Source organism: Notolepis coatsorum, assembly GCF_963971535.1.
Source record: "Notolepis coatsorum genome assembly, chromosome: 7".
Classification (NCBI taxonomy): Eukaryota; Metazoa; Chordata; class Actinopteri; order Aulopiformes; family Paralepididae; genus Notolepis; species Notolepis coatsorum.
The window spans coordinates 1,764,764-1,787,631 of record NC_140171.1 but is presented as its reverse complement, the minus strand read 5'-3'; the positions used below and the strand labels follow the sequence as shown (position 1 = coordinate 1,787,631).

Below are 22,868 nucleotides of genomic sequence, written 5' to 3'. Positions count from 1 at the left end.
TGATATAGGGATGAACAACGGATAATAAAGCCTTGATATATAGGGATCAACAACGGATAATAAAGCCTTGATATAGGGATGAACAACGGATAATAAAGTCTTGATATAGGGATGAACAACGGATAATAAAGTCTTGATATATAGGGATGAACAACGGATAATAAAGCCTTGATATAGGGATGAACAACGGATAATAAAGTCTTGATATAGGGATGAACAACAGATAATAAAGCCTTGATATAGGGATGAACAACGGATAATAAAGCCTTGATATAGGGATGAACAACGGATAATAAAGCCTTGATATAGGGATGAACAACGGATAATAAAGCCTTGATATAGGGATGAACAACGGATAATAAAGCCTTGATATATAGGGATGAACAACGGATAATAAAGTCTTGCTATAGGGATGAACAACGGATAATAAAGCCTTGATATATAGGGATGAACAACGGATAATAAAGCCTTGATATAGGGATGAACAACGGATAATAAAGCCTTGATATATAGGGATGAACAACGGATAATAAAGTCTTGATATAGGGATGAACAACGGATAATAAAGCCTTGATATAGGGATGAACAACAGATAATAAAGCCTTGATATATAGGGATGAACAACAGATAATAAAGCCTTGATATAGGGATGAACAACAGATAATAAAGCCTTGATATAGGGATGAACAACGGATAATAAAGCCTTGATATAGGGATGAACAACGGATAATAAAGCCTTGATATAGGGATGAACAACGGATAATAAAGTCTTGATATATAGGGATGAACAACAGATAATAAAGCCTTGATATAGGGATGAACAACGGATAATAAAGCCTTGATATAGGGATGAACAACAGATAATAAAGCCTTGATATAGGGATGAACAACGGATAATAAAGCCTTGATATAGGGATGAACAACGGATAATAAAGCCTTGATATATAGGGATGAACAACGGATAATAAAGCCTTGATATAGGGATGAACAACGGATAATAAAGCCTTGATATATAGGGATGAACAACGGATAATAAAGTCTTGATATAGGGATGAACAACGGATAATAAAGCCTTGATATATAGGGATGAACAACGGATAATAAAGCCTTGATATATAGGGATGAACAACAGATAATAAAGTCTTGATATAGGGATGAACAACGGATAATAAAGCCTTGATATATAGGGATGAACAACGGATAATAAAGCCTTGATATACAGGGATGAGTCTCGATGGGATGAGTGTTAAAAGACCACTCTGTCCCCCAGGGCCCCGACGGAGACAACGGCAAGGACGGCTCCCCAGGATCCCCGGGGCTCGCAGGAGCAGACGTAAGTCGAAAACGCCGGCGTCGAAGAAGCGGGGGGTTTATTCACAAACTCCTCCATCATCGCTAACCTCTGGTGGTGGGAGAGAACACATATATATATATAACAAGTCAGATAAGAAGGCCCCTCTGTAGCGTCCGCGGCTTTAAGACGGCGCCGCGCACGTCTGCTATACACTGTAAGAAAAAAAGCGGCAAAGAAAAGGGTAAATGTCTGGCGTCGAGGGTTTCCAAATACTTACCGTCAAATTACAGTCAAATCAAATACATTTACAGATTACAACCTTTATTTTTAATGGTTAATATTTTGATAAAAGGTCATCTACTGTATTTCTATGGTATTTGCACAGTAGAAAAACAAAGGTAATCTGTAAAATAATACAGTGAATTTCCTGTGATTTTCTTTTCTTTTTTTACAGTGTACCGCGTGAGCCGTTTACCTTGGCCCGCGGAGCAAAAAGGTGTAGGGAGGGGGGGGACACCCCCAGAGAAATCGAAACCCTTGAAACGCTGGCTTCAATCTGGCTATTTTAGGGGAGTGAGAGAGTATAGGAGCACCTCAAATAGTTTCCTGGCAGGAACAGAGGTCTTTTTGTGCGGAGAGGCAGAGGGGGCGCAGGGGGGCACAGCTGCCCAGACATGGCTGACAGGAAGGAACTGTGTGCTGGCGGGGGAGGGGGGGGGAGGCAGAGCTAAATGTCTCCAGTGTGTGTCTGTGTGTGTGTGTCTGTGTGTGTGTGTGTGTGTGTCGGTCGGCCGGCCGCCCGGAGCTGTCCGCTTCGAGGGCGGTGCTGAACGCCGACTGGCTCGTAGCGGCCGCTGGTAGGGAGGTTCCACACCGGAGGCAGAGTTTATTGCATTATCCGGAGGTTCCCGGTTCGATCCCCGCTCCTCCCGGGGGCAGCGTGTTCCGAGGTGTCCTTGAGCAAGACACTTAAACAAACACCCCTAATTGCTCCCGATGTGCAGGTTGGCACCTTGGCATGGTCGCTCGCCTCTGCCATCGGTGAGTGAATGGGTGAATGTGAGGAACTAAATTGTAAAGCGATTTGGATAAAAGCTGCTATATATAAATGCAGCCATTTACCATTTTACCAAGAGTCTTTTGTCAACTGGTGTTATGTAGGAGTACTGTAACTCATTCGACACTGGGCCAGTTTTTCATTGCGTGGAAGATAAGACCCCCTTCCCCCACCTCTCTTTGATCTCCCTCACCCATCATCCCTTTCTACCCCCATCCCTCATTCTTAACCCTGTCACTGCCACACGACAGCCGGTTAACCCTTTCACTGTGACAATACAGAAGGTTAGCCCTTTACTATCACACAACCGACGGCGACGCTCCATCATTAGCATCATTAGCTCCGCGGACAGGACACAACAGGTGAAGGCTCGCCTCCAACTCACTAGCGTGAGGAGGAGGAGGGTGAAACGCCTGGAGCACAATATCCCTGGAGGGATAAGAGCTCCGGATATTCTTTGGCACAAAGGCCGGATTAGGCCTCAGAGTCGCACTGTTATCGGCCCGAATAGACAGGCACTCTGACCGCACCGTGAGAGCACACAGCTCACCCACGCGTTTAGCGGAGGCGATGGCCAGAGGACAGTCGATCCAATGGCGCCTGCTCAAGAGGCTCAAACGTGTGATAGCCTGCTGCCCATGGGGACCCCGCTGGTGAGGGCCCCAGGCCCCCCCCAAGTGGGTGAGGTCCCCCAGTACTGACGTGGAACCTTCAGCCGCTTCCACTTGCCTCTCACAGGGTCTATTTTCATACTGATAAACCCACCTCTGTATCCTCCTCATGAAGAGGAGGCCAAGAGGGACCACAGTTTGAGCAGATGCCATCATACCGAGCAGGCGCATCACGGACAGCGCCGTAACCGTCCTGCCAGGACGGAACCTCCCGAGCGCGCCGAGAATACCCTCTCGCCGCCGCTCTGAGAGGGTTGCCCTCATGGGCCTTGAGCTTAGAATTAAGCCCAAGTACTCCACCTGTTGACTGGGAAGAGGAGTACTCTTCTTCCAGTTCACAGCAAAACCCAGGCTGGTGAGGCGTTCCACCACCTGCCTGGTATGAGACCTGGCGATCTCCTCTGACCGGCTGAGGACCAGAATGTCATCTAGGGTAGAATAAAATTCGTATCCCCTGATGACGCAGAGGTCCCAGCACGGTCTCCACGCACTTGGTGAAGGTGCGAGGAGCCAGAGAGTAGCCGAACGGCAGCCTCTGGTACTCGTACGCTATGCCCTGAAACAGGAAGCGTTGGTACTTCCTGTGGGGAGAGAAGATCGGGATGTGAAAAAAACGCATCCCTCAGGTCTATGGAGGTGAACCAGTCTCCCACTCTGCCAGCGCATAACAGGTGTTTGACGGTCAACTACGGCAACGCACTGCTCGCTGGCCTCCCGGCCACTGCCACCAAGCCTCTACAACTAATTCAGAACGCAGCCGCCCGCCTGATCTCAAATCTACCGAAGTCGGCCCATGTCACCCCACTTCTTAGGGACCTGCACTGGCTCCCCATTGCTGCACGTATCCGCTTCAAGGCCCTCGACCTGGCATACCGTGTGGCAAAGGGAACCGCTCCCGCCTACCTCCAGTCAATGGTCTCTAGCTACACACCCTCAAGACCCCTACGCTCTGCATCTTCTGGCTGCCTCAGACCCACTCCTCCTATCCAAGCTCCCGGAGGGTCATCAAAGAGAAGTCGCCTATTCTCAGTCCTCGCCCCACAATGGTGGAATGAACTACCCACCCCAGTTAGGACAGCCGAAACCCGTCCAATCTTTCGCCGTCGACTAAAGACGCACTTCTTCAACCATTATCTGAATTAATGAAAAAAAAAAAAATAAATAAAATCTAACCCTAACTAACCTTAATGTCATGCACTTGTCCTAATAAACTAACCTACACTGTAACACGCAACACCTTGATGAACATTGTTACTCAGCTGATAGAGTTGTGCCCTTCCTGATGACTTGTCGTACAGAACTTGTAAGTCGCTTTGGATAAAAGCGTTTCAGCTAAATGACTAAATGTAAATGTAAATGTAAACATTCTGAACCTTCTCGCCACAATCAACCGATTGAACGCGGACAGGTCCAGTGTGGGTCTGACCCCCCCCCCCCCCCCCGATATCTCGGGCACCAGAAAACCTCGGGAGTATACGCCACTCATCGCGTCCTCCCAATGGACCACGACGACGGCCTGCTTCGCCAACAGCGAACGGATCTCATCGGCCAGAGCTGTCACTGCCGCGGACTCTGACAACAGAGTCTGTATCAAACCCAAAGACGGAGGGTGGGGGTGTGCAAACTGTAACACACGCCCCGCCCTCAGCATTCTCTCCATCCACACCGACACGTGGCACTTCTGTAGCCATACGTGGTAAAAATCCCAAAGCGCCCTCGCTGCCAACTGGCGCTGGTCCGCCAAGAATCGTAGATAGGTGGCCCGGTCCCTCCCGCTGTGCATTGCAAACCCCGGTTTCGCCAACCGCGCGAGCAAGGTATCTCGCGGAGTCGGGATTTCGCACCCTGACTCTACCAACGAGGCAATCGCACCGAAGGGGGGGGACCCCGACAGAAGGGGCGGTCTGACACGGCGGGGAACGACGGTCAACACTCCTGGTGAATGAGGTAGGCACGGTGGTGTAGTGGTTAACACTGTCGCCTCACAGCAAGAAGGTCCAGGGTTCGATTCCCGCTTGGGGACCAGTTTTCCATGATGCCAGGTACCGAGGTGGGGTATCTCCCAGGCCTTTCTGTGTGGAGTTTGCATGTTCTCCCCGTGCGCGCAAGGGTTTCCCCCCCGATAAGATAAACCCAATGGAAAAACATGCACAACAACAGATCGCTAACGCTGTGGCGTCCTTGACGAAGACGGACAGGAGCACTTGGATTGGTCCCCTGGCGCGGCTCACGTTGACGCCTGTCTGCTCCCGGCTGCCCTTGGGGGGGAAGGACGACGGGATGGGTTAATCGCAGAGACGAATCGCATCGGCGATTCTAAAGAGACAATGCATGCGTGTGTGTTCCGGTGTGTGTGCTAAAAACTAACCGCTGTGTGTGTACCGCTAAAACATTGAGTGTCGTTGCATGCCGAATAAAGACCTCTGCAACAGGTCCTGCATTATTATTATTATTAGGTAGTTCCCCCGCTGAGCATTGTCCCGTTTTTGCACAGAAATTAACTTGCTGCGGTCAGGTGGCGTAGCGGATATTGCGTTCGTCACCAACCCCGGAGACGCTGGATTCGCCTGTTCGAATCCAGCTCACAACTCTGGCGTTGTCACCAGCTTGGCTGGCCGTTCACACTAATACAATTGGCAGTATTAGAGGGTGGGAGAAGCTGGCGGGGTGGGTCCGGGTCGTTGTAAACAGCGACTCCAACAGTTCGGTCGGGGCGCCTGCTCAGCGCGGATAGGGGGGGGGGCACTGAGGAGGAGAATTCTCCTCTCCTCCTCCAGGGGAGACTGCTCCAACCACAGATGTCTGTGAATAAGAGTCGACAGCATCCTAGCCCTACCTGCGGTTACAGCTTGCGGCTGCTTGGTCAAAAGCTGAAAAACCCCAAAACCCTGCGCGATGGTTTTGACGTCGGCTGGCCCTAAGACCCCATCACCCGACACCATTTTAGACAGAAAAGCAGCCAATTGAGCATGTTATTAGTTGCTGCTAAATTCTGCACTGCGGCGATATAAGCCTCATCAGCCCACTCAGCCACCTGCCGGGCCGACTCGCCCCTTGGCGTCGGCTTCCGGGCGGGATACCGCTCTACCATGTCAGGGCAAAGGACTGATGCCACCTGCTTCTCTAAGCACGGCACACCTGTCCTGAGCCCCGTCGTCAGACCGTCCACCCGTGTAAAGGGTAGATAAGCCTCAGCCCCAGACCCGCAACATTAGATACCGTTTGACCTTCAGTAATGTAATGGTTAAGCGGTGGGAAAAACTGAACACAGCCCCGGCGGGACACATGGAAGCCGCGTCCCGAAAACAACAGAATTAGCAGTAGCTGCGCGCGCCATGATAATTGGAAAAACATTTAACAACGTTTCATGTTGACCACATTCATCCAAATACACAGCCCCCCCCGTGCCATCACACCGCCGGGTCGTCTCACGAGACAACGGGCAGCAGTGAAAACGCTAGTACTAAGAGTTGCTGATGACGGCCCTACCCGTGCACGGCGTGGCTCGACCGCCGACCGCCGCGCGAAGTCCCTCGGTTCACTGTCAGGAATCGAGGAAAGTTCAGTATAGGGTCGCCGTTCCGTCTGAACGCGGCCGACGAGGATCCGGGGGCTGGGGAAACTCTGGCGAAAGTCCAACATGCTTCAATTTCTCCCTTCTCTTCATAATAACGTTCCACTGGTTGAAAGTGCATATGAACAAATACACGCATGGAAAAAGATGAGGAAGGGCGTAAGCGTGACCGCTTCCTGTGTTTTGTAGGAACACACAGGAGTAGGCGTGGTCACGTGCAAGTGACGTGCATGTGTCAACTTTTTCACGTGCACAATATGTGCATGGAGATGATATCTCAATGGCAGAGCGAGACGCGAGCCAGATGTAATATAACCCACATTCCTACGAGGGATATATGAATATAACCCACATTCCTACGAGGGATATATGAATATAACCACATTCATACGAGGGATATATGAATATAACGCACATTCATACGAGGGATATATGAACATAAGTTAGTAGCGTTAGTGCTAACATTAGCTACCAAAGATGTGAGCAAATTGCCTTTGATTAACTCATTCTGCGCCACGGGTCGGGGCGCCAGAGGGGGCGCTATTACGCCAGCGGGATACCGTGCGAACGTATACATGAAAAGATGATGTCTTTTTTGCATGTTCGACGGGAGAAAGTGACTGTCAAATGACCATAGTATTGTCTCCATAGCTATAATATAGAATATAGATATAGCTCTCCAAACAAAGGGCTAGATCCACAAAGAATGGATTGCAAGGTGATTGATTGTATGAAAATTTTATTAACAGATTGCAGAATGGGTACAATACAGTATACGGCTCAATACACACAATTGTTAATAAGGGGATGCAGACCAGAGAAAGGCTTTCGTCTTGTTTACATCAGGGTCCCCCATTTTCAATTCATAACGAATTGTAAGTAAAGGTGCAATTAGCACCGTGCAATCCATTCTTTGTGGATCTAGGCTATGGAAAGCTGGGCGCATTAGCTACAGGGATAAGGGTAATGGCTGGTGCTGAATGTGTTAATGGATTCAACCACGCAGCCATACTTATTATTACAGTCCCCCATTGGTCTCTGACATCCAACTATGAAATTCAACCTCGGTGGATGAACACAACCAGAACATACAGGTCGTTTCAGTGGTTTTGTCCTCAAGTGGTTATTTATCTAACTTGGGTTACATCTCCCAAGGGAACGGGGGAGGTATTTCAGAGGTTTGTTGTCAATAGGGAGGTGTAGTCTGACGTCACTTTGGACCGCCCGCGAGGTCCACCCGTATAGGGATTTATCATTGGGAAAATGGATTTTTGCACAAAACGTGTTCCCTCCTATCACTAACATTATTGTTTAAGCATTTTTGGTTGAAATGAAATTCGGCTGATATTTTTTAACGATTAATTGCGAATATTTTCATGTTGAGCTATAGATTGTGGATGAATAAGCACAGAAAGGTACACCGTGCAAATGTTCATGCTTTATTTGTTTTAAACGAGATGATTTAGAAGTGGGCAATGGGGAAATGTGTTGCAATTTTGCGTTTTTTTTTTTACACATCTGTATCGGTCCGATATCAAGATAGGGCCGATATGGGCCAATAAAAAAAGAAATGTAAAAAAAACTTTAATCTTTTATTTTTTTTAATTTTTTTTTACACGTTTTGGCCTTAACTAGTAGTAATTTCTGAAAATAAGTTACAAAAGTAAAAAAAATAAAATGCGTTTTGGAAAATAGCTCTTTATTTGATTATCATAAAAAAGTTTTTTCTATACAGAGATATCGACATCTGTAAATATCGGTATCGGCCAGAACAACAATATTAATATTGGTTATCGGTATCGGCCACAATTTTCACATCGGTGCATCACTAATTGATTGAACATTTTATTAACAGATTGCAGAATGGGTACAATACAGTACGGCTCAATACACACAATTGTTAAGGGGACTTGACCTTACCCCCAGAACCCACCTCACCCCTGCCCACTTTGACAACCTAGGATGGCTTAGAGTAGACGACAGAGTACAGCAACTTGCAATGGGCCTGGTCTACAAGATACACTATACGACTAAGGTACCCATGTACATGTCAAAATACTTCCCAAAGGTCAGTGAATACCACGATCACTACACCAGAGGAAGCTCAACAAATCATGTTAAACCCAGATTCGGCTCAAACAAGGGACTAAACACGTTTCGCAATTATGCCACAACAATGTGGAACGCCCTACCCACAGCTGTAAAGGAATGTGAATCCCTACCCACATTCAAAACCGCTCTTAAAGAGCACCTACCAGAGAAAGACTTTCGTCTCCTCCCCATCGCATAGACAGTCTCCTCCCCACCGCATGTATATATCCCCTCCCCGCCGTATGTATATTTCTCTCCCACCCACCCACCCCCTCCTAATGTACAGTCCCCTCCCCATCATATGTCTATACTCTGTCAGGATCTAGGGGTAACAGTACTGTATATTTGAATACCGTTTATGTCACAAATGTATCAGTACTAAATACCTATATGTCCCTATGCCATAAATGTCATGTATGTTGTGTATGTCATAAATGTCTATATTAATTGAAAATGGGGGACCCTGATGGAAACAAGACTAACGTCTTTCTCAGGTCTGCATCCCCTTAACAATTGTATGTATTGAGCCGTACTGTATTGTACCCATTCTGCAATCTGTTAAATAAAGTTTTCATTCATTCATTCATTCATTCATTCATTCATTCATTCATTCATTCATTCATTCATTCATTCATTCATTCATTCATTCATTCATTCATTCATTCATTCAGTCTTGTTTACATCAGGGTCCCCCATTTTCAATTCATAATGACATTAATGACATACACAGCATACAGATATACAGATATATATCATGATATTTATGACATACATGACATACAGATATACAGTACTGTTACATTTATGACATACAAGATATACAAATATACAGTACTGTTTAACAGAGATCCTGACAGAAACTATATACATGTCTCTACTACTCTGCACTCACCACTGCAGCACTCACGTGTCAACACTTTGATGAACATTGTTACTCAGCTGTAAGAGTTGTGCCCTTCCTGCTGACTTGTCGTACAGAACCTTGTAAGTCGCTTTGGATAAAAGTGTTCAGCTAAATGACAAAATGTAAATGTAATGTACTGATTGTTTACTGGCAGAATCAGAATCAGAATCAGAATCAGAATCAGAATCAGAAAGGCCTTTATTGCCATGTCGTTTTCACATACAATGAATTCGATTTTTTTTGGTGCGAGATTCACGGACAGTCAATTATGGTAGAATAAAATAACATGGAATATAAACTAAAGTGTTACATCAATAACAGAGTTACATCAATAACAGAGTTACATCAATAACAGAGTTACATCAATAACAGAGTTACATTAATAACTAGGGATGCTCGATATTGGCTTTTTTACCGATACCGATATACCGATATTGTCCAACTCTTAATTTCCGATACCGATATATGCAGGGTTTCCCCCCCCCCAAAAAATTTAATCATTTCAGGTAATTAACATTACATATCTCTTGTTGTGGAATTAACACAACATTATGCATACTTTTGACAATAAATAAAATCAGAATTTGTTCTTACTTGCTTGCCTGGGTAAATAAAGGTTATAGAAATGTAAAAAAAAAAAAAAAAAAAAAATTCCGATATCACATTTTAATGCCGATATCGGCCGATAATATCGGTAGGCCGATAATATCGGACATCCCTATTAATAACAGAGAGTTACATCAATAACAGAGTTACATCAATAACAGAGTTACAACAGAGTTAAGTCTGTTTAAGGGTTCCTCCACTATGTTCTGATCGAATGACTGGATGGTCCTTCCTCCACTATGTTCTGATCTAGGGGGAAATCAGCTTTTTCTTTTGATGCCTCTAACTCGTGGAATGTCCTCCTCTCTCTCTCTCTGAAGCTGGAGGTTCTCCCTTCCCTTGTAATGTTTAAGCGTGTGATTTATTTGTATTTGTATTATTAATCTTTTGTGTTTCATGTTCTGTGAATATCGCTGCTTTATTGTTTTGTTTATATGATCGTTGTTTCTGTAAACGGGGGAAACCTCAGAAACGTACAATTTCAAATAAAGGTTGATTTTTTTTTTTTTTTTTAATAAACATTTTCTTCCTATGGCACCTGATGATACCATTGTTGTTGTTTACATTGTTTATGTTATCTTTGTTTTCTCTGCAGGGACCCGTCGGACCATCTGGAGATCCTGGCCCTGACGGCCCCGCAGGGTCAAAGGTTAGCGCGGCTGATCATCACATGACACAAAGTCATTGATCCATTCTCATGACATGTCAGCAGGGATCATCAGGTATCAATGATGCCTGGTATTGATCCATTAATCTATTCACTGCTCATACCAAGTACTGAGACGAATCTGATTCATTACCAAGTACTGAGACTAATCTGATTCATTACCAAGTACTGAGACTAATCTGATTTATTACCAAGTACTGAGACTAATCTGATTCATTACCAAGTACTGAGACTAATCTGATTCATTACCAAGTACTGAGACTAATCTGATTCATTACCTACAGAACAGTATAGACTAATCTGATTCATTAACAAGTACTGAGACTAATCTGATTCATTACCAAGTACTGAGACTAATCTGATTCATTACCAAGTACTGAGACTAATCTGATTCATTACCTACAGAACAGTATAGACTAATCTGATTCATTACCGACAGAACAGTATAGACTTAATCTGATCTAAGTACTGAGAGTATCATGATTAGGGTTAGGGTTATTATCACGGTTATGGTTAGGGTTATTATCACGGTTATGGTTAGGGTTATTATCATGGTTAAGGTTATTATAATAATATAATATGTTAAAGAAATAACCGTAGAATACTGTAGACACAAATACCATCGGTTTTAAAATGCTTACGGTTAAGAAATCGAGACCCTTTTATTAATAGTAAAATCAGTTAATTGTTGCTAACCATAACCCCCCCCCCCCCCCATATTGATTACTTGTCTGTGATTATTGGTTTTCAGGGTGAAACTGGTGAGGCTGGAGTCTCTGGGGAACCTGTAAGTACATAGATAATATCCTTATTCATGTGTCTTCAATAACCCATGTGTCTTCAAAGAACTATCGACGAAATAGGGAGAATATTGACCCACATTGTCAAACACTACACTGAATATATCTCTATGAATCAGAAAGAGCTCTCTCTCAACAAGGCTCAATGGGTCTCATTCTCCAACGGACTTAAGACAAAACATTTGCTCTTAGGGCCATTTAAGACATCTTAGGGCCGATTTTGGGATTCCCAAACCGTCCCTAAGCTTGGATTCGGCCTTGACTAAGAGCAGGATTTAGGAGCAGTCTTAACTTGACAGACTGTTGTGCTCTGTGTTCTTAAGGGCTTTATTTGGAAGGAATCATAGTGATTCCTTCATGTCAACTCTACAGGCCTCCTTGGAATTAATTAATCATAATTTAAATAAATATGACAATGTGTTATATTTATTTAAACCTTATATTTACTGTTGTGTTAGTAGGGACGGTTGGGGAATCCCAAAATCGGCCCTAAGATGTCTTAAATGGCCCTAAGAGCAAATTGTCTTAAGTCCGTTGGAGAATGAGACCCATTGTGTAACTGTAACATATCCAAACATCATATTATCTTCTCTCTCAACATTCAGCTTTCTAAGTAGTACTCGCTCTTACTAGAGCTCCTCGTGGCTACTTGCTATGCTGATGATGACAGTAGAATTTTAGCTTAAGTCTGTTGCACTTGTCGTTAAGTCACTCTGGATAACAGCGTCTGCTAAATGCCTAAAATGTACATTTCTGTACTACTGATTGTAGTATAGGGAGGTGTAGTCTGACGTCGCTTTGGATCGCCCGCGAGGTCCACCCGTATAGGGATTTATCATTGGGAAAATGGATTATCGGCTATTGTAACAATTCTGCCGCATGGAAATTGAAAAGCTTTCCATTTTTGCACAAAACGAGTTCCCTTCTATCACTAACATTATTGTTTAAGCATTTTTGGTTGAAATAAAATTCGACGATTTTTCTTTATGATTAATTGCGAATATTTTCATGTTGAGCTATAGATTGTGGATGAATATGCACAGAATGGTACACCATGCAAATGTTAATGCTTTATTTGTTTTAAACGAGACGATTTAGAAATGGGCAATGGGGAAATACATTGCGTTGGACAGAGGGTGGAACACGAAAAACAACAATGATGTAACCACTACACCTCCCTATTATGATACTGGATTACATGTCTCTGCCAAGTATGAAACTATCACGCAGTAGTGTAGCTTGACGGATACTTTTAATGTTCTGAATTCACAGGTTCTTGTAACATTATGTAGAACGGTTTCAACTGTGTCCTTCAGTTACACTAAAAAGGGCTTCTTAGTGTTGTTAGCGTTCTTCACTGAAACCAACGGATACTGCTAGCTACACTCTGATGAGCTCTGTTAGCTACACTCTGATGGGCTCTGCTAGCTACACTCTGATTAACTCTGCTAGCTACACTCTGATTAGCTCTGCTAGCTACACTCTGATTAGCTCTGCTAGCTACACTCTGATGAGCTCTGCTAGCTACACTCTGATGGGCTCTGCTAGCTACATGCTGATGGGCTCTGCTAGCTACACTCTGATGGGCTCTGCTAGCTACACTCTGATGGGCTCTGCTAGCTACACTCTGATTAGCTCTGCTAGCTACACTCTGATTAGCTCTGCTAGCTACATGCTGATGGGCTCTGCTAGCTACACTCTGATGGGCTCTGCTAGCTACACTCTGATGGGCTCTGCTAGCTACACTCTGATTAGCTCTGCTAGCTACACTCTGATTAGCTCTGCTAACTACACTCTGATTAGCTCTGCTAGCTACACTCTGATTAGCTCTGCTAGCTACACTCTGATTAGCTCTGCTAGCTACACTCTGATGGGCTCTGCTAGCTACACTCTGATTAGCTCTGCTAGCTACACTCTGATTAGCTCTGCTAGCTACACTCTGATGAGCTCTGCTAGCTACACTCTGATTAGCTCTGCTAGCTACACTCTGATGGGCTCTGCTAGCTACATGCTTATTAGCTCTGCTAGCTACACTCTGATGAGCTCTGCTAGCTACACTCTGATGGGCTCTGCGAGCTACATGCTGATGGGCTCTGCTAGCTACACTCTGATTAGCTCTGCTAGCTACATGCTGATTAGCTCTGCTAGCTACACTCTGATGAGCTCTGCTAGCTACACTCTGATGGGCTCCGCTAGCTACACTCTGATGGGCTCCGCTAGCTACACTCTGATGGGCTCCGCTAGCTACACTCTGATGGGCTCTGCTAGCTACACTCTGATTAGCTCTGCTAGCTACATGCTTATTAGCTCTGCTAGCTACACTCTGATGAGCTCTGCTAGCTACACTCTGATGGGCTCCGCTAGCTACACTCTGATGGGCTCCGCTAGCTACACTCTGATGGGCTCCGCTAGCTACACTCTGATGGGCTCTGCTAGCTACACTCTGATTAGCTCTGCTAGCTACATGCTTATTAGCTCTGCTAGCTACATGCTGATGGGCTCTGCTAGCTACACTCTGATGGGCTCTGCTAGCTACACTCTGATTAGCTCTGCTAGCTACACTCTGATGGGCTCCGCTAGCTACACTCTGATGGGCTCTGCTAGCTACACTCTGATTAGCTCTGCTAGCTACACTCTGATGGGCTCCGCTAGCTACACTCTGATGGGCTCCGCTAGCTACACTCTGATGGGCTCTGCTAGCTACACTCTGATTAGCTCTGCTAGCTACATGCTGATGGGCTCTGCTAGCTACACTCTGATTAGCTCTGCTAGCTACACTCTGATGGGCTCCGCTAGCTACACTCTGATGGGCTCTGCTAGCTACACTCTGATTAGCTCTGCTAGCTACATGCTGATGGGCTCTGCTAGCTACACTCTGATTAGCTCTGCTAGCTACACTCTGATGGGCTCTGCTAGCTACACTCTGATGGGCTCTGCTAGCTACACTCTGATGGGCTCTGCTAGCTACACTCTGATTAGCTCTGCTAGCTACATGCTTATTAGCGCCGCTAGCTACATGCTGATGGGCTCCGCTAGCTACACTCTGATGGGCTCCGCTAGCTACACTCTGATGGGCTCTGCTAGCTACACTCTGATGGGCTCTGCTAGCTACACTCTGATGGGCTCCGCTAGCTACACTCTGATGGGCTCTGCTAGCTACATGCTGATGGGCTAGCTGGCAGCTACTACTACATGTTGGTTTGAATGGGGAACGCAAAAATAAGGTAACAAAACACAAACGTCTTCCTCACACGTGCCGGTGGAGTAAGACAACGGACTGAAATTGTCTAATTGCTTTGTTGTGTGTTATTTCCTCAACACCATCAACTATACCATCTAACTTCAAGCCTCTCCGTCGTTTCTCTCTCGTCTCTCGCAGGGCTTCGGACCAGAAGGGCTCGATGTAAGTACATCATATAATATCCATCAGTACATCATATAATATCCTCAATACATCATATAAGATCCTCAGTACATCATATATGTCATGTTAGTGTGGTCATGTCAGTGATGTCAGTTTTTATGAATGGACGTTGTATGGTCCGTTTTGTGTTTGTTTTATTGTTAGGACTACGGGTGGAAATTAGCCCTGTGCTATTCCCGGCATATATTACGTCCTTATCATGCTGTGATGTTATGCATACACTCATGTAAAAATGATGTTCATTAATTTTCATTGTCCTTAATAAACAAATCTTAAATCTTAAATATAAGATCCTCAGTACATCATATAAGATCCTCAGTACATCATATACAATCCTCAGTACATCATATAAGATCTTCAGTCGTCTCTCTGTCCTCTAGTCGTCTCCCTGTCCTCTAGTCTCTAGTCATCTCCCTGTCCTCTAGTCTCTAGTCGTCTTGTCTCCCTGTCCGCTAATCATCTCCCTGTCCTCTAGTCTCTAGTTGTCTCTCTGTCATTTATATATTATTAATATTTATTTTGCTTATATCTACGTGTAGGGATGCTCGATATTGGCTTTTTTACCGATACCGATATACCGATATTGTCCAACTCTTAATTTCCGATACCGATATCAACCGATATCAACCGATACCGATATATGCAGGGTCCCCCCCCCCCCAAAAAATTGAATAATTTCAGGTAATTAACATTACATATATCTTGTTGTGGAATTAACACAACATTATGCATACTTTTGACAATAAATAAAATCAGAATTTGTTCTTACTTGCTTGCCTGGGTAAATAAAGGTTATAGAGGGCGCCCCAGTGGCGAACCACATAGCGCGCTCAGCCGCGACACGGCCGACCCGGGTTCGACTCCCGTACCCGTCGTTATTTGCCGAATGTCTTCCCCCCACTCTGTCTCCCATTCCTCCTCTGTCTCTCCCTACTGGACTGCCCAGTAGAAATAAAGCGATAAAACGCCAAAAAAATTATCTAAAAAAAAAAAAATATTATAAAATAAAGGTTATAGAAATGTAAAAAAAATAAAAAGATTATTATTATTATTATATATTTTTTTAAACCGATACCGATATTTTCCGATATCACATTTTAATGCCGATATCGGCCGATAATATCGGACATCCCTATCTACGTGTCTTGTCGCCTTGTAAAGCGTCTCTCTTGAAAGTACCCTGGTCGCTCACTCAGTGAAATGTTGACCGGTTTGGCTTTTTATTGACAGGGAATTCCCGGCACAGACGGGCTATCCGGTGAACTGGGAAAAGTTGGCACCCCTGTGAGTACACCGATGTTCAGCACCGATGTTCAGAACTCATGTTCACTGATTTTTTCAGATTTTTTTTTATTGTTCACTGACAACATTTTGCATATCATTAATACATAACGTGTTCATAAACTATCCCATCTTCCCCCCTGCAGGGCGTGAGAGGCAAGCGAGGACCGGTCGGGCTTCCTGGTGGCGCCGGGCTCAGGGTAAACACCACCACGTCTCGGCAACAGACGGAGTAAAATAGTGCAATAGTGTAGTGCAATGAAGTAGTTAGTCAAATGGAATAGACGGAGTAAAATAGTGCAATAGTGTAGTGCAATAAAGTAGTTCAATAAAATAGCCCTCATTTACGTAAGGGATAATGTATAGCTACGAGGTCATTGTCGCAAAATAATTTACCGACACAGAGTTTAAAATACCGAGGCGCAGCGCCGAGGTGTTTTAAACGTCAGTGAAGGTCAAATATTTTGCGACAATGATCGAGTATAGCTATACATTATCCCGCTTATTACATGGCTAACTTACTAACAAATATACCTAATTCATTGTACACCATCGACGAGACGAGATCAAATGCAAACGCAGTTGTTCTGTGGCTCTGTCAGCCCAAATAAAGTGATTATTATTATCGGCAGCCGGCAGGTCTGTGGTCTGATTGCACTGATGACTGAGTGCAGCTGTGCGTATGCTGAGCAGCACTGATACAGTGTGTTGTAGTGGGGCTTGATTGCGAACAGCTGCGCACAGCGGTCATTATTGCTTGGCAGAGGTCCGTTATGTAAGGGATAATGTATAGCTACGAGGTCATTGTCGCAAAATAATTGACCGACACGTAGTTTAAAATACCGAGGCGCCTCGGCGAGGTGTTTTAAACGTCAGTGAAGGTCAATTATTTTGCGACAATGACCGAGTAAAGCTATACATTATCCCGCTTATTACATGGCTAACTTACTAACAATATACCTAATTCATTTGACAAATCGCAGTTGTTCTGTGGCTCTGTCAGCCCAAATAAAGTGATTATTATTATCGCGGGCAGCAGCCTCTGTTCTGGCTCCGCTGTGTTCTGGTCCGCTCGTCGCTCCGCCCCCTGTCATCGCCGGCAGCACTGAATTGCACTGAAACAGTGTGTGTCAGTGGGCTTGATTGCCAACAGCTGCGCAATGCGGTCATTATTGAAAAAACAGCGGTCATTATTCAAAAATAATGACCGCTGTCGGGGGGCTGTTGACCAATCACAAGCAAGCATTTCGGCGAATGTGAAAACGCCATGTAATAACGTGTGATAACGGACCTCTGACGCGCGCGCTATTGACCAATCACAAGCAAGCATTTCGGCGATTGTGAAAACGCCATGTAATAAAGTACAATAATGTTGATGTAATTAGTCTAGGTGGCACAACAGAGCAGCGAATCGCTCTAAACAGAATAGAATAATGCTGAATGGCTATTTAACAGTTTAAAACCGTCTTTACCCACTTTCTCCCCAGTTTGATATCCACACAGTTTAAGTAGTGAACAGAGTGGTCGTGTGTGTTGCTCATTACACTGTAAGATGCCAGGGTTCATCTCAACCGTGGATTAAACAAAGCAGCATCGACAGCAGCTTTCTGCAACAACAATGGGTTCTATGATACGAGCTATAAGCGGGTGTTGGCTAGACGGACTGTGCTTTGTAAAGTAGGAGAAATGCGTTGTAGCATTTGGTCTTTTCAGAATCAGAATCTCAGAAAGGTCTTTATTTGCCAGGTAGTTTTCACACACACACAAGGAATTAGCTTTGGTCGTTTTCGGTGTGCGACATTAGCGAACAGACATGAACAGACAATACAATAAAGAGGTGGAGTAAGATAAAAAAAAAATGAAATATGAACTAAGTTGAGCACAATAGAATAGAATATAATTATATGAAATCAAATAAAATATAGGCCAGGGGCTGTGCAACTGTAAATAAGAGGTTGAATAATATCAAATGGGATATATACTCAATTAAATATAGCACAATAGAATCTGAGTATTTACAATTTACAATAAAGATAAAATAGGAATGTTTCAATAAGAACCGACATGAATGACACTGGTCTAATCCTTTAAAGGGGCATTAAGCCACTTTTCTTTTAAACCTTGAACCCTATAGTTTATCGTGAGGAAGACATGTGATAAACAGACATAAACAAATTTACGTTTTCTGTGTCTCAAGAGCTCACCCCCTACACCCCCCCCCCACTTTTTTTTTTAAATGGTACTTTTCATTATTTCAACAAAGCTCAATTCCTTGTGTTTCCCCCCCTATAGGGTCCTCCAGCCGTGTATGATGGAGAGGACCTGGTAAGTTTGATGTTCTGTTCCTGGATCAGTATCTTGTGGAGTATGTTCTGTTCCTGGATCTGTTACGGCGGCACGGTGGTGTAGTGGTTAACACTGTCGCCTCACAGCAAGAAGGTCCAGGGTTCGATTCCCGCTTGGGGACCAGGTTTCCATGATGCCAGTTACCCAGGTGGGTGATCTCCCAGGCCTTTCTGTGTGGAGTTTGCATGTTCTCCCCCTCTGTGCTCGCAAGGGTTCCCCCCCCGATAAGATAAACCCAATGGAAAAACATGCACAACAACAAGATCGCTAACGCTGTGGCGTCCTTGACGAAGACGGACAGGAGCACTTGGATTGGTCCCCGGGGCGCGGCTCACGTTGACGCCTGTCTGCTCCCGGCTGCCCTTGGGGGGGAAGGGCGACGGGATGGGTTAATCACAGATACGAATTGCATGCATGCATCGCATGTGTGCCAATTGATGACCTTGGAGCAGGTCCTAAATTATTATAATTATTATTAACAACGTGTGCTTTTATTTTGATACGCCTTAATTCCACGTTGAAATGGCGTGATGTGGTGGGGCGCCCCGAAAAAGATTTCCTAAATAAAATGGGGCCACGGTATGGAAAAGTTCGAGAACCGCTGCTTTAGAGCTCACGGTTGGGGTTAGAGTCAGTGGAACCCCCTGGTGGCAGGGCTCTTCGATGACCTCAAATAGGCTGTGCTTGTGTCTTGCAGTGTCCCAACGCCTGTCCCTCTGGCCTGGCAGGGTACTCCGGCCTCCCTGGGATGAAGGTGAGTCCACACACGGCGGCTAATGTCGTCCTCTGACAGCGATCCTGACTATAGTGTGACATCACGATGACATCGTTCCGACAGCGACGCTGACTAGTGTGACATCACGATGACATCGTTCTGCTCAAGAACCCGCCTGCACTCAGTTCACTGATTTATATATCTATAAGTAATAGTTATAATATTCATGTAGTTATACTATATAATATTCATGTAGATATAATATATAATATCCATGTAGTTATAATATTATAACTACATGAATATTATATATTATCCCTACATGAATATTGTAAGTAATAGTTATAATATATAATATTCATGTGGTTATAATATATAATATTCATGTGGTTTTAATATATAATATTCATGTAGATATAATATATAATATCCATGTAGTTATAATCACGAGGGAAGATTATCTGAACATGATTCAAACGTGTGTAAGCCACCACTAGGGGCAGAGTGAGTGAATGAGTGAGTGAGTGAGTGAGTGAATGAGTGAGTGAGTGAGTGAGTGAGTGACATTGTCAATCTATAAGGTGCTTTGCATAAAAAAAAATAGAAAAAAGACAAAAAGTGGTTTATTTAATCCAAGAAAATAGAGACTATCATTGCATTATTGTTTATTATAATTATTATACACTTGTATTATGTATAATAGTCTCTCAAAATGCGAGCAGAGACGATAGTTTACCCACCATTTAATCTACTGTGACAGAAAGTAGCCATTTTCTTTCCAAAGTGGTCACTAATGGCAACAACAAGCAGCCATGTTGGACGCTACTTAACCCCGTCTGCTGTCCCGTCTGCCTCTTCCAGGGCCACAAAGGTGCCAAGGGAGAGTCAGGAGAGCCGGGCAAGCAGGGCCACAAGGTGAGGTCCTCCTCTCATACATCACACAGCACACACACCCCTGGTAACCATGGAGATAAAACATGCAGCCGTCTCACCTGGGTCTCCATAGCGACGTTTCAGTCAGCACCGGAACGCTTGGTTTAAAACAGTGAGAGAAACATTCTAAATGCACTGTTTTATTTATTGATTTATTTATTTTATATATAATATACATTATTTATTTAATCCCTTAATGTGTTTTCTTGAGCTTTGTTGTATTTTCTAGTTCATCACTTAACTCAATCAGCGCCAGACCCGAGGATAGTCGGGTTAGCTCGCCAACCGTTCAGCGCCAGACCCGAGTATAGTCGGGTTTTCATCGTTATTTTTTTTATTCAATCTTTTTATTCATTTCTCTCACACGGACCTCGGGGTTACCATAGGGAATCACTCTGAGATCGCTACAGTGCAATACCGGCCGCATCCTGGTAGGTGGCAGTATCGCCCACCCTTCTAAACCTTTTTTTCACACCCGGTGTTACGTTTAATTCACTCAGGGCGCAGTTTTTTTGGTCAGGCGAGTCTAGCGGTTCACTCGATGGCATTGAACCGCGTCCAATGCCCCCGATGCATGTGTTGTGATGGATTATGTTGGCGACACGATGGACACCAATACTGTAAATCGCGATCAGACGATTGGAATATTCTTTTTGGGGTACCTCCTAGTGAAGGTAATGATCAATCCTGCTTTGATCCAACCATGATTCCACATCGATCGCAATGACCATGTGTAACATACTCCAGAATGTTTGCCGTTGGTGACGATCAAAGCATAAAAAAGCCCCCCCCCCCCCCCCCTTTCATGCATTCATGATGAAACATAATACCTATTATATACATTTGATTTGGAAATAGTAGCGTGTCCAGGCGAGCAACGCCGACGCTTTTAGTAAAATTCACGTATTGCTCCATAGCGCCGTTTTCTGGAATTAGCCAGGATCACTCTGAAACTATATACTTATATTCACCACGGTATAACACGCAAACGTATACATGAACAAATGTATTCTTTTTCACATATTGAACGATGGATAGTTGATGTCAAATGAGCCATAGTATTGTATCCATAGCTATAATATAGAATATAGATATAGCCCTGCAAACACCGCCACGCATCCCTATCTCTTAGAGCGGTGGCGCAGTAGGAACAAAGATGGGCTAGGCCAGGCGGCGCTGAAAGAGTTAAGCAGCCGGGAGCTACAAATGGAAATATTTCCATTCAAAACCAGTTCATCTCTAGCTCCAGAAATTATTAATATTTCAGTCATTATCTTTATTATTTAGTTGTATGCATTTAAGTTGTGTTTCCGTGTTCATCTGTAGGAAAATGTATTCCGGTAATATATATCCAACTATTAGAGACACCTTCTGTGGTTAGTATAGGCTCCGTTGCCAGGGGAACAGATGAGTATAGGCTCCGTTGCCAGGGGAACAGATGAGTATAGGCTCCGTTGCCAGGGGAACAGATGAGTATAGGCTCCGTTGCCAGGGGAACAGATGAGTACAGGCTCCGTTTCAACTGGAACTAAACCTTCCCCAACACTTTGTGTTGTCATGTTTGAAAAAGGTCTAAAGGTCACATGACACTGTCCGTTAATCCTACAGCCGACACTCGACTGTGAATTTACAATCGGACAGATTCTGACCGTGCTTTTTCTCTACCGACTGTCTGCCGATATGTACTGTATATGTACTGTACTCTCTCTCTCTAATCTGTGTGCTGCTCTCTCTCTCTAATCTGTGTCTCTCTCTCTCTCTAATCTGTGTGCTGCTCTCTCTCTCTAATCTGTGTCTCTCTCTCTCTCTAATCTGTTGCTGCTCTCTCTCTAATCTGTGTGCTGCTCTCTCTCTAATCTGTGTGTCTCTCTCTCTCTAATCTGTGTGCTGCTCTCTCTCTCTAATCTGTGTGCTGCTCTCTCTCTCTAATCTGTGTCTCTCTCTCTCTCTCTAATCTGTGTGCTGCTCTCTCTCTCTAATCTGTGTGCTGCTCTCTCTCTCTCTCTCTCTCTCTCTCTCTCTAATCTGTGTGCTGCTCTCTCTCTCTAATCTGTGTGCTGCTCTCTCTCTCTCTCTAATCTGTGTGCTGCTCTCTCTCTCTCTCTCTCTAATATGTGTGCTGCTCTCTCTCTCTCTAATCTGTGTGCTGTTCTCTCTCTCTAATCTGTGTGTCTCTCTCTCTCTCTCTCTCTCTCTCTCTCTCTCTCTCTCTCTCTCTCTCTCTCTCTCTCTCTCTCTCTCTCTCTCTCTCTCTAATCTGTGTGCTGCTCTCTCTCTCTAATCTGTTGCTGCTCTCTCTCTCTCTCTCTCTCTTTCTCTCTCTCTCTCTCTCTCTCTCTCTCTCTCTCTCTCTCTCTAATCTGTGTGCTGCTCTCCTCTCTCTCTAATCTGTGTGCTGCTCTCTCTCTCTCTCTCGAATCTGTGTGCTGCTCTCTCTCTAATCTGTGTGCTGCTCTCTCTCTCTCTCTCTCTCTCTCTCTCTCTCTCTCTCTCTCTCTCTCTCTC

General features: G+C 44.5%; 1 protein-coding gene across 1 annotated transcript in view; it reads left to right on the top strand.

Moving 5' to 3' along the window:
• Positions 1-22,868, top strand: part of col9a1a (collagen, type IX, alpha 1a) — a 78,459-nt gene that overhangs the window by 6,114 nt on the left and 49,477 nt on the right. Inside the window, exons 4-12 of the mRNA XM_084318182.1 lie at positions 1,271-1,333; positions 10,793-10,846; positions 11,616-11,651; positions 15,044-15,067; positions 16,319-16,372; positions 16,516-16,569; positions 18,662-18,694; positions 19,413-19,469; positions 20,292-20,345. Coding sequence (XP_084174308.1) covers positions 1,271-1,333; positions 10,793-10,846; positions 11,616-11,651; positions 15,044-15,067; positions 16,319-16,372; positions 16,516-16,569; positions 18,662-18,694; positions 19,413-19,469; positions 20,292-20,345 — 429 coding nt within the window. The remainder of the gene's footprint in view (positions 1-1,270; positions 1,334-10,792; positions 10,847-11,615; positions 11,652-15,043; positions 15,068-16,318; positions 16,373-16,515; positions 16,570-18,661; positions 18,695-19,412; positions 19,470-20,291; positions 20,346-22,868) is intronic.